Below are 13,834 nucleotides of genomic sequence, written 5' to 3' on the forward strand. Positions count from 1 at the left end.
TGTGTACAATTAGGCTTAAGTACTTTCTGTGACTTTTCTTGCTCTTGTGTGTGCAGATGTTTCAACCAAAACTGCTCTCGTTTTTCAATGTTTACTTTATTGGACAGGTGAAGACAGTCAGCTATAGACGGGGCCTCAGAACAAAGGGTTTTAGACTGGAAAATGGACTGTTATTTACTTTGAAGATTCCTCATCATATCGCCTTTTTTCCTCCAACCTGGACGACCTAAACCATGTGAACACAACAAAGGCGTCACATGAATGATTGCGCGGAAGATTTTTCACTCTCAGCTGTTTTTATATGATCGTTTTTTGATTTCCGACCAGAGTTTTTCTTGGAACGTTTCAATGAAAAACCAAGTATTTATTGTCTTTAAAATGGTGTTTTCCGTTTCCTGTGACGGAAGTTATAAACCTAATAATTGACGGCTATAGAGTAGACATTATACTATGTATACATCTATAACACACATACTATATTTTATCTCACACTAAATAGACATTAATTGTTCATTTCTGTCAGAAGAACGCCATTTTTAGGTGGTGATAATGATGATGAGGATGATGATGATGATGAGGACGATGTCCTCGTGGCTAGTGGTGGGAGTGTCCGCGAGGAGGGAAGAGCTTTTCCGCCTTCTGCTCTCCTCGCGCGCAGCTCAGATGTTTTCATTCTGAACTCCAAGAAGAGTCGCGCGAGCAGCGGGAGCGAAGTTCACCGGTCAACTCGCGTTCATTCACTTCCAGCTGTGTCCGTGGGTCCTGGGTGTCATGCGTGCGTGTCGGGCCGGTGTGGTGCTGCTGTGCGCGGCGTTGGCGGTGTCTCTCGCCCGCAGGAGCTCACCGGAGCAGGAGGATGTTCAGGAGAAGATCCACAGCGCCAGATGCACGTCCAGGTGTCTGACTCTGCACATGACTCAGCTCACCGCCGCCTTCAGACACCTCCAGGTACAAACCTCATTTGTTTGCCTTAAACCTGATCTCCATCCAGAGGATGACATAAAATGGTCCCATATAAAACACACTCAATCATTTATTTTAGTTTAGTTGAAAGGAAAACTGGTGCAATGAGGGCGGTGATTCTTTTTTTAATGAAATCATTATTTTTATTGGTAAAGCTGCCGGCATTGCTTGGTAATTATGATGAACATTTGTTAATCTGCCGCTGTAGCTGTTTCATACAGGCCAGTGTTGCAAAATGTGCAAACCTGAAAGAAAAACAATGGGAACAAAATAAGGACAGTACAGTATATGCCAGTCCTAACCTGGCTGTACGATGGTATTCAAGCAGTTTGTGCCAATGTTTAACTCCCTGATGAAGAGCCGGCGTTAACTGGCAGAATGATGGAATGCTCAATTCTGCCATGTTGCACAATAATGCTTCTACTTTAAGTTCAAATTTATTATTGTTATTATTATTCCCCTGGAGCAGAGACCAGCCAAAGACTTGCAGTCAGTCAGATATAGACAGTGGAAAAACCTTTAAATAACAATGGGCTGAATTTTAACAGCAGGTTGCAGATGGCTGCTCTGTGTTTTGGCATTGACTGTGCCTTTCAAGTATACCTATAAATCCTATAAAATCCTTGTCAATTAATGAGTTCCCTAGTGGAGAAATACAGTATGTAGTTATTACAAATCTGCATTTCCATTCAAGTCTTTTAAAAACACTGTCCAATTTTCCTTTGGGTCTTAACAGAAACAAAGGCCACTTAGTGGAATGTTATTCTGCAATTTCGGATCAGCTGAGAGCTCATGCGCAGAGCCCAGCGCTGCACTTTGCACCCGGATATTTAAAGTTTTCTGAAACCCGTTTCAAGAGTAGTTTTCATCAGTCAAGTCAATAGTTGTCATTATAACCCGAAAGAGGATTTCGGCGCTGCGGTTGAGAAAGTTACTCATCTTGGGGAAGTCGCTGGCCCATGTTCTCTGGCCTTTGTCGGGAGGAATGTGAGATTAACAGGACATCGGGACGTTACCACGTTCGAAAAAGCCACTTATCGTTAACGGCTTCAACATGTTCATGCTGTGCAGTGGGTGGGAAAGTCATTAACTACACAGTTGTTTAGCCCCAGTGACTCTGAGCAGTGTAGCAGGAACTCTATGCATGTGTGTGTGTGTGTGTGTGTGTTTGGGACTTGCAGTGGTTTAAGTTTGGTCTTTGGTCGTTTAGGAATGAATGCAGACACCTGTGCATTGGTTAATGAGGGTGTCCCCTGGATGACTCCTTCAGCAGTGTGTGTGTGCACGAGTGTGTGTGTGTGTGTGTGGTAAGGCTTCACAATGGAGGTGTGAGAACTAGAAACTGTAATTTAAATTTTATGAAGTGCAGTACAGTAGTCAGATGTTGAGGATTGAACAGAGGGAATGGAAAAGACGAGGAGATGGATCATGTGTATTAAGTTAATTTTCTTTATTATGATTTTTTAAAATCATTCCTCAACATGACTGATCTGATTATCGTGTCGTGTGAACATTTATTTAGTCCAATGCCTATATGTCTAATAAAGCTGCCTTTTCCCTGCTGTTTCACCTCTGCTGTGGAGGCTGACTCACTCTATGCAGGTATGTAATATCATAATTTCCACCTTGATTTGACTTGATTGGGTTTCTAGTTTGGCCTCTCTGATCGGGGTCTAGGCCAGGATCCTGCAGCAAAGATGTGCTGTAACATTAGCTCCCGCAGCTGCTTCGCTGAACCAGTCCAACATGCTGCACTGCCTCAGATTTATAGAACGGTATTTTGGTTCCAACAGATGGTACTGGACTTAACCTGTTCACAACTACTGCATTTTTCCATTGATTCAATCATTTAAGTAGCATCTTAATTTGATGCAATGCTTCGCAACCATGAAATATTTTATAGCTTGAGGGACATCAAGTCTGTTTGAAGTATTCATTCATAATATTTTGATGCTGACTTCAGCAATAATGAGTTTGATTGATAATTTCTTAGAAATATTTCTTTAGGGTTTCCATCAGCTTCTCTCCATCGAATTCCCTATTATTCTGTTTTACGCCAATAATAAAGTTAATATCTTTGAGGTTTACTGAGGCAAAAGCTGTAATAGAAATCACAATCTGTCATTTTGTAAAATAAACAATAAAAAAAATGCTTAATTGAAGAACAGAATGTGAGTATATTAACAAGGCTGAGAGGAATAGAACAAAGACCAAGATTTCCAGTACATAGTGACACATTGTGTGTCGGGGGGAAGACAACCCTCTACAATTTCCCCTCAGCCACATTTTGGGGTGCAGCGTTTCGCCCTGGACCTCGTTTCAGACAGTGATTCATGGGTAGAAAAGACTTTCTTTGATAGCACTCATTTATTTCCAGAAGGGAACACCTAACAGTCTGACACTTGTTATAACATCTCCAGTAACTATAAAACTGGCGAGTGGAAGTAAAGCTCTCCTCATCCTGCTCTGTCACCACACTCTTTCCTCTGGCTTCATGTGGAGGAACTCTGGGTTTTGGCTCATTTTTCTCTCATTGTATGTGTGGGTAGCCACTAGAATGTGAGTCACCCGTTTTCTATTTACACCTCTTTGTGCTTCTGCTTCTTTGGGTTTTCCACTACTTTCCCTTCTATGGCGTAATAGTGTAATTATAGCTCTTTGTGTGTGTGTACATGAGCATGTTTGCTGGTATTTTGTCATATTCCCAAATCCCTCCATTGATGTAAACGCCTAAAAATAAGGAAAAACTGCAGCCTGGCCAAAACAGCTAGTGAATGAGATTAGACTGCATGTCTGACACACTCACAGGACTGTAGTGATGATGAGTGGATGGTTCGTGGTTCAAGCCAAGGGTTCTGGTCAGTTGCACGCTGAATAAGCTGCCTGTGCAGTTATGTTTGTGTGTGCGTGCATGTGTTTGTGAGTCCCTGCTGCTCTGCGGTAGGTAACTCTAATCAGCCCAAAGGTCAGCCAGCCAGCCAGCCAGTCATGCTCTGAAAAAGACCCGGGACATCGGGCAGGTCAGGTTGCACCGATGCAGACGGGGAGATAAAGTCAGGCCGGCAACCACAGTCGGGGACAGAGACGGTTGGTCGGTCGGAGGCCCGCAGACAGGTGCTGCACACATACAGGTATGCAGAGAGACAGTCAGAGAGACAAAGGCCGGTTTGATTTGCCTCTGCTCCTTTCTGCCGCTTTGTCATTTGATCGGCGGGACCAGGTGGCGATAAATTTGGGGTGGCACAGAACCACTCTCACCTGACGAGACGAGGAATTCCAAGACATTAAAACACAGCTGGAATTTCAAAGCAGAGAGCTGCACAGATTTATTATTTCAGCCAGAAAAACAGGCTCTTGAACTCATTATATATGATACTTGAGCTATTGAATCTGTGAGGATGTAAAAGATCTGTGAGGTGCATGAAGAATTCCACTTACCCCCTAGTGGTAGGCTGCAGAATAAGCCTCTGCTGGGCGGAACGCACGACGATCCATATGGATCGCTGGATTTATTAGTACAGTCTGTTGAATCAGCAGACTAAACACAGTTTTACAGAGAATTATGTGTTTGCTGCCAGGATGAGCTAATTACCATCTCTTAAAAATCCCTTGGTTAAGATAAGACAGCAGGCGCCTCCTTTTTAGGAATCGTTATCTTTTAATTTAAGTAAGTAATAAAGGGATTAAACCAGGATTCTCCTAAAGGAACTTTTTGCTCCAATTACAGATTTTTTTCAAGGATAAACTGAAGCGGGATGACAGACGTGCACGTAATTGTGGTGCGGGGCCAAGCTTCAGCGCTGTGGAACAACCACCGTGTCATGATGCTTGTTGTTTACAGGATGTCGGGAACCACAAACACAAACAGACGACACACAAACACAAGCGCAGACACACAGATTATAGGTGCTTCTGCGGGGGCTCTTCAGACCGCACTTTGGGGGTTTTAGATGAACATTTAGATTCCCGTTGTTAGTCATGAAAAACAACACACGCTTGCAGCACAAGGCAGTGTGTGCATCTCCCTCTGGTCATCTGGGAATGATTAGAAAAGTTAATGCCTCGTGTTAAATAGACTTACCATAATGCACGCACGCACATGCACACACACCGCTGGCCTCTCTTTCAGACACACTCGCCCTTTTATCGCTGCATCTGGCAGATGTGTAATTTATATCTCACTCTCTCAAACTCGGGTGTGCGCAGCTGTGCGCCTGTATGTTGGCCACGCATGTTTTTGTGTGTTTTGTTCCTGCTCATGCATCAGCTTGTTGTTCTCTGACATCCCTCACCGTGGGCTCACCAGTCATCTAAACCATGTGGAAGTCTTTTGGTGCCAGGGTTCTTACTTCTGGAGCCCCTTGTGCTTCTGACAGGTCTCTCATGTGGAGACCGGGACAAATTTCTCCTGTTGGAGAGTTTCAGGTCCTGCGTTTTAAAACGTTGGTGTGAAATCCAGACATGAGGAAATCCGTGATTAAAATGAAATGGCGTTCTTGCGCAGTTTCGTCCCAAGTCGTACATCATGCGCTGGAGCCAAGTGACAGCCTCATGATGCTCTCCATGCAAGGGCTCTTGTGAGCAACTGTGTGAGGTTTGTTTTTAATTTATCGCAAGTGTTTCAACCATTAAATCCGTTGTTCCCAAATGTAGGTCTCACTTGGGCTTTTAGATTAAAAAAAAGACCCTTTCATCACCACAAAGGTTTTTTAAAATGTTCTCCCACTGATGTAGAAATACCAATAAAACCTTTCCTATCATTAAAATATGTGTTAAAATGCATGCTTGTCCAACAGTCTTTATTTCTTCTTCCTGTACTGCTACCATCCCCTTCTTCTTGCCAGTTTCTTCCCTTCGTCTCTGTCTATTTTCTACCTGTTTACATCTGTCTCCATCTGTTCTTTTTAACCTCCTCCCTGCCTCCAATTTCCTCCCAGTTTCCCACATCCAGCTTTCTTTATTCTGGCCACCTTCTTCCAATCCGCCCGTCCTTTCTCCGGCATACTCAACATGTGCAGCTGCTTTGCCACAGACAGGCAGAGACACCCCGATTCTGACCACCGTTTAATAGGCATACGGCACACAGGCCCATCCAAACTGCCCTTATTGGCTCTGACAGCAAGTATGTCCCATGAAATTGACTTGGGATGCATGTGCGTGCGTGCATGTGTGTGTGTGTGTGTGCGTGCTTCCACGTGTGTGGAGCAGCGACAGAAAAAGGGGGCTGTTATTGCGAGGAAAACAGAAAAAGAAAGAGAGCGTGACAAAGATTTAGAGGAAGAATGAAGATGTGAGGCCAGCGGGGGGATAGCAGCTTTATATCCCCTTAGCGAAAATCTGGAGATGTTTAAAAAGGCCTCTAAGTTTCTTTGAATGGAACGTCTGTTGTAAATTGTCACCATTATTTTTAAATTCCCCCTGGTCGTTTTTACAAGCACTGGTAACGGTGGAGGGGGACCCATGAAAGCCAGGCACTGACAGACAGAGGCAGGCTGTACCTGCCTCGTTCTTACCTCAGAAAATGGGAAACGCACCTGGAGTAAACAGTATGGAAAATTCGATTTTTTTCAATACGTGATGTATTCGCGGGAAATTTCGACATCACGGTATTCTGGAAAGTATGAGAAATTATTACGCCTGCAATGTGAAATTGATTATGATTAACGTGGTTATGATTGTGAATCCAACCCATTTGGTGTCGTATCACTCACGCGCAGCAATATAACAACTTCCAAAGATGACTAATGTGACCTCTAGAACCATAGAAGGGCTGTATGTTAGACACCAGACTGTTTAAATCATCAAACACGCTGATTATTTTAATTTTAAAGCTCCGTCCTGACTATTTCTTTCTTTTATTCACCTTCCCGCACTCTTGTAAAGACTACTTTTTTATAAGGTCCTGTTTTGTAACATGAACGGAATGATTCCAACGCCAAGAAACTCTTCAAGGTTTCTCCAGGCAGCGTCATTGTCTCTATTCCTGCAGCACTCAACCAATAAGGTTTCCTTCAAATGCATAAACACATTCACAACATCATAAGGCTTGTAGTCGCAATTAGGAACTCTGTCTAAGCTCTACACTGATGACTGACTGCTGCTGCTACGTATTATTGGCCATTTTTTAAAGAATAACCTGGATCTGGATGACGTAAGGATCCGCCATCTGTCAGATATGTTAATGTTAGATCCTTAAGTCGAATGACGGACATGTGGAAGTCCTGCGATGTGGACAAAGGCAGGGTGGAGCCACAAAGGTTTAGTCATTGGAATCAAATGCATGATTTGATATATGTTTCTTATCTAGAGAGTGACTTAAACACAGGGGGACAAGAGGCAAATAGGTGTTTTCCTGCCTCCGTAGTGATACCATGACACCGACTGTATCGCTGTTTATCCTCTCATGTGTTCTTCACTCCTTCCCCACAGACCCAAGACTAATTTATTCATCAGAGATTTAGTCATGACTCCAACAACAGCCTGTTATTGCTCTTTTGTCTTATTTATCCTTACAGGAGATGGTGGTCTCATCTTCACCTTGGTGGGAGGTCAGGGGTTTCTTCCTCAACTGTATTTTTGGGTTTGAAGGGGCCAATCCTTGGCCAAACATCATGGGCCAAACAGCACTTCCCTTTCTCTCAGCTTAGCATTCAGGCAAAATGAAGCAGCTGTACACATGGAAAGATGTGAAAGGAAAGAGGTTTTGCCGAGTACTTGGAATACTGAATGTTTTCACACGTATGCCCAATGGGGGTGTCTCCATAAGACAGTGACTCATGGCCTGTTGTTGGTGGAAATTTACAAAAATAGAGGGACGAAGGCCTCCACATCTAAGAGCATTAAATAAACTCTCCTTACTACACTGTCCAGCAAGTGCTCCTGCAAAAGGTGTCGCAGCCTAACTCTCACCCTGACTTTGGTGAAAAAAACACTTCGACTTCTGAGTGAGGAGAGAGCTGTTACCTGCAGCAGCCCCGCAGGGATTTGGAAAGAAGTAAATCTTCATTTTTCAGTTTAGCATTAGATTGTATTTCGCCCAAGTTGTCATTTTGCATCTGTTTCGAATAATAAGAGTGAACAAGTCAATTTAGCAGCTTTTGTTCCTTGAAAACCTGTAACCCCCTAATCTCTTACCTCTGACCTCTACACTGTTACCCTGTCTCTAACCCTTTAACCCTCATTATACCTCAAGCACAGAGGCTACATAAAATATGTGTGTGTGTGTGTGTGTGTGTGTGTGTGTGTGTGTGTGTGTGTTCAGGAGTGAATAGCTGTAGTTGTACCTCATGGACAGTGTGCGTGTATCATCTTAATCCCTGTTACCATCGTTACCTGGATGTTTAAGGTGATGTGGGGAAAATACGTCTCTGCTTGTTGTAACCATCATCCTCTCTCTCTTTCTCTCTTCCAGAGCGACCAAGTTCTGGATTGGTGCGACAGCCACAGACGCTGTGCTCAGGTAAATAAACGCTTGAGATGCCGTGCACTTTTATTTCCATCAACGACCACAAAAGTTTACCCAAATGTGACCGACCCTACAACCAAGTCTTTAAGCCATTCAGAACTCTAATCAAGCCTGTGGCAAAGACTGGGCATTACTCTCCTGCTAACTGACCTTTCCACCCAGCAGTGACTATTTTAGATTAAAAAAATATTGAATTATGAACACATGAATGAAGACAGGACAGGCACTTCTTCCTAAAGCTACATCAGATGATCACCGCCATTACGTGAACCCCAACCTGTGATGCATTTGGTGTAAATGAGAACTTATGTGCAGATGTTACGGGTCCCTTTTCATTGCACATTAAACAAAATGGACAGGTTTTTCTTGGCCTCGCTGCAGTGTAAGCACGCCGTTGCCAGTGTTAGCAAAGTCACGAAGAGTATGCATTTCTGATTGGTTCGCGCATAAATAAAATGTGTATTACAGGACGTTATGTAAAATGTAATAAAGTACCGTAACCATTTTGCCATATTTACGTTGCATCACGTTTCACTGAATAACATATTTAAATGGCAGCTGATTTAGCAAGCGATTATTGAAAGCCATCTTGAATTTTTAAGGTGTATTATAGCGGTGAGTCTGATAGCACACAGGAATCCCTGCGCTGGTATACGTCGTCCCTTTTCTGGCTTTAGAATCCCTACACCCACTGCACGGCTGCTGCGAGAGCAAAGGTTGTGTTTTTTGTTGAAATAACATCCTTTTCTATATCCTTATTATCCAGCCTGGAGCCGTTTATTCACTTGGTTTCACGGTGTGTGTGTGTGTACGTGTGTGTTAACTTGTGGTAATTCATTGTTTGATTGAAGAGGAGTTTCCATGTGTTGTATTTTTAGCTGCCAGCCTGTCCACTAAGCTACAGTTTGAACCAGCTCGCTACAGTTCTTTCCCCGTCCACCCTTTAGATGGATAAGATTTTAAAACCATTAAAACCAGTCTTCACATTTTCACCTCTTTGAAAATGCTGCCCTGAATGGATTTATATCTCTCAGCGAAGCGTTCTGTGTGTCTTCTCCTTATTTACCGAACCCGGTCTTAAAGACGTCTTGAAAGATGGTGTCTGCTTTGTTATTGATGTCTTTCCTGAACTCCCCGTTCAGGTTCAGGCCTGTTAAAGGCTCCGTCCCAACCGAGAGCACACCTGAATCGTATTTTACTTCATTCCCAGGTTTTAGCACAAACGCACATGTCAGCCGGATAAAGAAAAAGTGAGAAATAGGTGTGAAAGTGGGCGCTCTTCTTTGGTTAGTGCGTATATCAGAAGTGTGTGTCAGTAGGTCAGCCAGGGTTAATGTCAACAACAGCCAAGGGCACGGCCCCCCTAAAACATCAGACATCAACTTTCAGCCCCCCTTCCTAACACCTAGAACAAAAATACAACTCGACAGCTCCTTTGACCTTTCAACTTTGCTGTCTTTACTTCTATATTAAGAGTTTTTTTGTGTCTAAACTTCACAAACTGTGTTTCTTTTACACGTGCGTGAAGTCAAAGTGCTGCGGTGCTTTAATGGACACCTAACAACTGTCTCTGAGACTGGCCAGTGGCGGCTGTCTGGCTGACACTGTTTAAACCACAGTTTCCCTCTCAGACAGCCTGATAGTACACAGGCACGGACAGCGGCTGTCCACACTTGTTTGAATTTCAGGATTAATAATTCTCACTGTTTCTCACTGTTGAAAATGGCCGTAGCCATAATTTGTATAAGTCGCTGCGGCGGTCCAAGGAAAATAAATTAAAGCGGAAAAGCACATATCCAAGTCCTGAGCAATAATGGAGGGAGATTAATCAAAATATTGAATAGAACAGTAGAGGACAACACCCTGTAATGCTCCCATGTGCTGGGATTTGATAGGAGGGACTACGAGAGGAGAATAGAGGAGAGAAGAGAGGACAAAGAACTCAATTTACTCCCTGTCATCATTGCACTGATATCAGCGCTTTAAAATGAGTGTTCTTTGTTCTCTTCATCACTGACATTTACTGGTGATGAAATGGCGAATGAAGCTTTAAGTACATTATCCACATTTCCTGCGTGTTACCCGACAGGCTGGAAATCGGCAGAGTCACAGTCATTCTGACCTTAAAGGAAATGAAGGGAGCCGAGCTCATTTGTCGTGATTGACAGCATCGGCCTCGCATGTTCTGTCTGTTCCACTGTACCAGGCCAACGAAAGACAGATTTTCACTTCCAGGAAGGAAAACTGGGCTCCTGTTGCACCCAGGCAATTAGATATTTTCAAATATTTTATTTAGCGGTCATAATTGGCCCCACATTGGGTATTTATATTTAACTAATTTCACATTTTTCTTGTTTTATTATCCTTTACATTATTAAATCTCCACTGGCCAACTGCTAATGTGGAAATGATTTTCTCAGGACAGCACCGTACAAATTCAGGATCAGGAAGTGTTTTACAGCAGAACTAGCTGAGCGTCCCGTCCACAAACGCACACACACATACACACACACACCACATGTTCTGCTCCAGCACATATGGTTCATGTCACAAAGACAGTGGACCCTCATGGAAACACACACGGGAGTTCACTAAAACTGAACTGCAGCCCTCGCTCAAATGCTCCATCTGTCCTTCTCTTTATTCTTTTATCTCTTTTCTCTCTCTCTCTCTCTCTCTCTCTCTCTCTCTCTCTCTCACACACAGACACACACACACACACACACACACACACACACATAGATATAGTAATGTGCACCAGCTGTGTGCTCCAGCGGGATGCCAACTAATAAACAGGTCTGAAGGAGAACAAAGGAGAAGAACTATCAAGTCGGTGTTCCATCCTCCTCCCTCATTACTGGTTCTCAACAGGTTTGCATTAAAGTTAAAACCAGGTGGAACCATTTTGCATGTGGTCAGTCAGGTATCCAATATTTGCTGTGTTAGCATCATAGTACCTCGCTGCTTCTGTCTTGTTACCGTTCAGCTGTGCGCTACGTTAGAAAAATGCGATATATCACCTGTCACCTGAGGTATGGCCTGGTAGATTTCCCGTTATACAGCCAGTAATCCCACTAAAGATCAAACAGTGCCCCTCTCTTCCCCTAAATCAGTCACCAAAAATCTGGACGTTTTTTAGCGTATATCTGACGTGGAATGTTTCTGCCTTATGTTCAGCTCAGTGTGTGATGTTACATTTTGATGTGTAGGTTAAAATGGGGACCGGCAGATCATTTTAGCAGCAGTATTGTGGTGCAGTATACAGAAAACTATGTTTACGAAAGACATATATACAATAAATACAGAATGTCCCAAAAATGTACGGCAGACCGTTTGAACCTCAAAGCCAAATTCATCTCATAACAGCAAAGTAAATACAAATGACTTTTTACTCACATCATTGCAGGAATATGCGAAACCCAACCGCAAGGCTGCAAATTTGACAACAACTCAGCTCTTTCAGTTTATGTGAAGGCGTCTGCCTGCGGTTTACATGCTGTTCATTTTGGTCCACAGTAGCGGGAAAAAAAACCCACCTTAAATGAAATTACAAGGAAAAGTGGTTCATTTGCTAGCATGCCATTCCCAGATGCTATCTCTTCTAAACAAGGACAGACAAGAAAAGCATCTTTTCATTATCTTAATTGTATTTCTACCATGATGAAGCCTACTAACTTCATCTTGTACCACCATGATTGACGATATATTTTATGAACAAACTTTCAAGACATTCACACATGCAGGTACAGTGATTGAAGATATATTGGTCTAATTAAAATCTATTAACAAAGAATACTGACATAATAACGCTCTATGAGTAGAGGCTGAATAGTAAACATTATGTTTGCTCTTTAAAAAGAAAACAATAAATCTGAGGGCTTCACAATTGAAATCTGAAAGATTGCTTGTCTTCTCTGAACAGCTCTCCATGTGGAAGCGTACCAGTTTAGGCACTACATCATATAAAATGACATGCTGGACCACCTGAGAGGGTGTTTGATCATTCACCTGAAGAAAAATCTGAAAGGGCACATGGAGTGATTTATCCAGAGGCATCCAGAGAAAAGGGCATTCATGCAGCATTTTTGCACCAACGCTGATGGAAATATACAAGTGACGTCCAAATTCATGTGCTAAACATAGATCTAGTGAAAGGCATCATTTCTGAGCAACTGATGTCATCCAAACAGGTCTTTCTTTCACATTACTGAACTGCAGACCATGTATGGGAAGCGTGTACATCTGGTCTGCTGCTCTCTCCCTCCTTCTCTACCTTATGGACCTGTTTCCCTGTTCGTCTTTCATCTCTTCTCTGCTTTTCAACTGACACTCACCTCTTTCCCCCCTCCCTGAAAACCACATCTCTCCTCCACTCCGTCTCCCGTTTCCTCCCCTCCTTCTGCTTGAGTGTGGCTGTCATCCCTCTATCGTGGCAGGTGAGGCCATAAAACGGCAGGAGAGGCCAGAGGAGGGCCGAGAGACAAGGTGTGCACGTGATTAATTATCACGCAGATATCTCCGGAGCACCTATGCAAACCGCGCACGCACACACGTAATGCTGCCGTCGTTAATCTTTGCTGTTGTTTCCGCGTGTGTGTCGGTGTGTTAAGCAGTAACGTCTCGGACCCCTGCTGAGTCTGTTGCAGGCGTAACTCATCATGTCGCCTGCAAGGCCAAGTGTTAGTTCATCTCTCCGCTCCCCTTACGCAAATGCCCTCCATGTAGTTTGCAGTGATTTACAGCATCGAGATGATATTTGAGAGTATGCTGAGCAGCATGTATACACCACAAATATGCTCAGTAAGCCTCAATTCCCATTTTTCTCTGGCTACAAAGAATGAAACATACTCATTCAATGTTTTATTAGATAGTTTTGAGGCATTTCGGGTTCATAATGAATTACGTCATCTATCCATTTTCTGTTAACCACCAATTAGTCCTAATTGGGGTCAAAGGGGGTGACGAAGCCAATCACAGTGGTCACTAAGAGACAGGCAGGAATACCCAGCTCAGGGCACACATCATTCTTTCACACACTCGCAATTAAAGGTAATTAGAGATGCCAATTTGAATCCAAACTCCACATGTGGTGGAACCAAGTGAACGATATTTGGTATCAATAGGAGATATAGATATAAATAACAGATGGGAATAAAACAGATTTAGTGCCGTGGCTGAAAGAGGAATGAAGCAAAAAGCAGCAGTAGTTAGGAGGAGGCATGTTGTGCTCAGAAAGAAAGAAAGAAACTAAAGAAGCGTGCAGAAAAAAAGAGGGTCACGGGGTAGAAAAGGGGAGTGATAATGTGAAGACAGGAGTCTAAAAGAGCGGAGGATTAGAAAAAGGGCGGAGGGGGGTTGAGGAACAGGGATGTTGAAGAGTGGAAAGGAATGAAAATCAAACTCCTG

The 13,834-nt window shown here is 43.2% G+C and overlaps 1 protein-coding gene across 2 annotated transcripts in view; it reads left to right on the forward strand.

Moving 5' to 3' along the window:
- Positions 1-624: 624 nt before the first annotated feature.
- anos1b (anosmin 1b) overlaps positions 625-13,834 on the forward strand; it is a 28,802-nt gene continuing 15,592 nt past the window's right edge. The window contains exons 1-2 of one of the 2 annotated variants that reach the window (XM_011619755.2): positions 625-948; positions 8,375-8,422. In XM_011619755.2, the coding sequence (XP_011618057.2) occupies positions 772-948; positions 8,375-8,422 (225 nt within the window). In that variant the 5' untranslated portion in view covers positions 625-771. The remainder of the gene's footprint in view (positions 949-8,374; positions 8,423-13,834) is intronic. The other variant, XM_003978439.3, reaches the window with a different exon arrangement.

This window comes from Takifugu rubripes, chromosome 20 (assembly GCF_901000725.2).
Source record: "Takifugu rubripes chromosome 20, fTakRub1.2, whole genome shotgun sequence".
Lineage (NCBI taxonomy): Eukaryota > Metazoa > Chordata > Actinopteri > Tetraodontiformes > Tetraodontidae > Takifugu > Takifugu rubripes.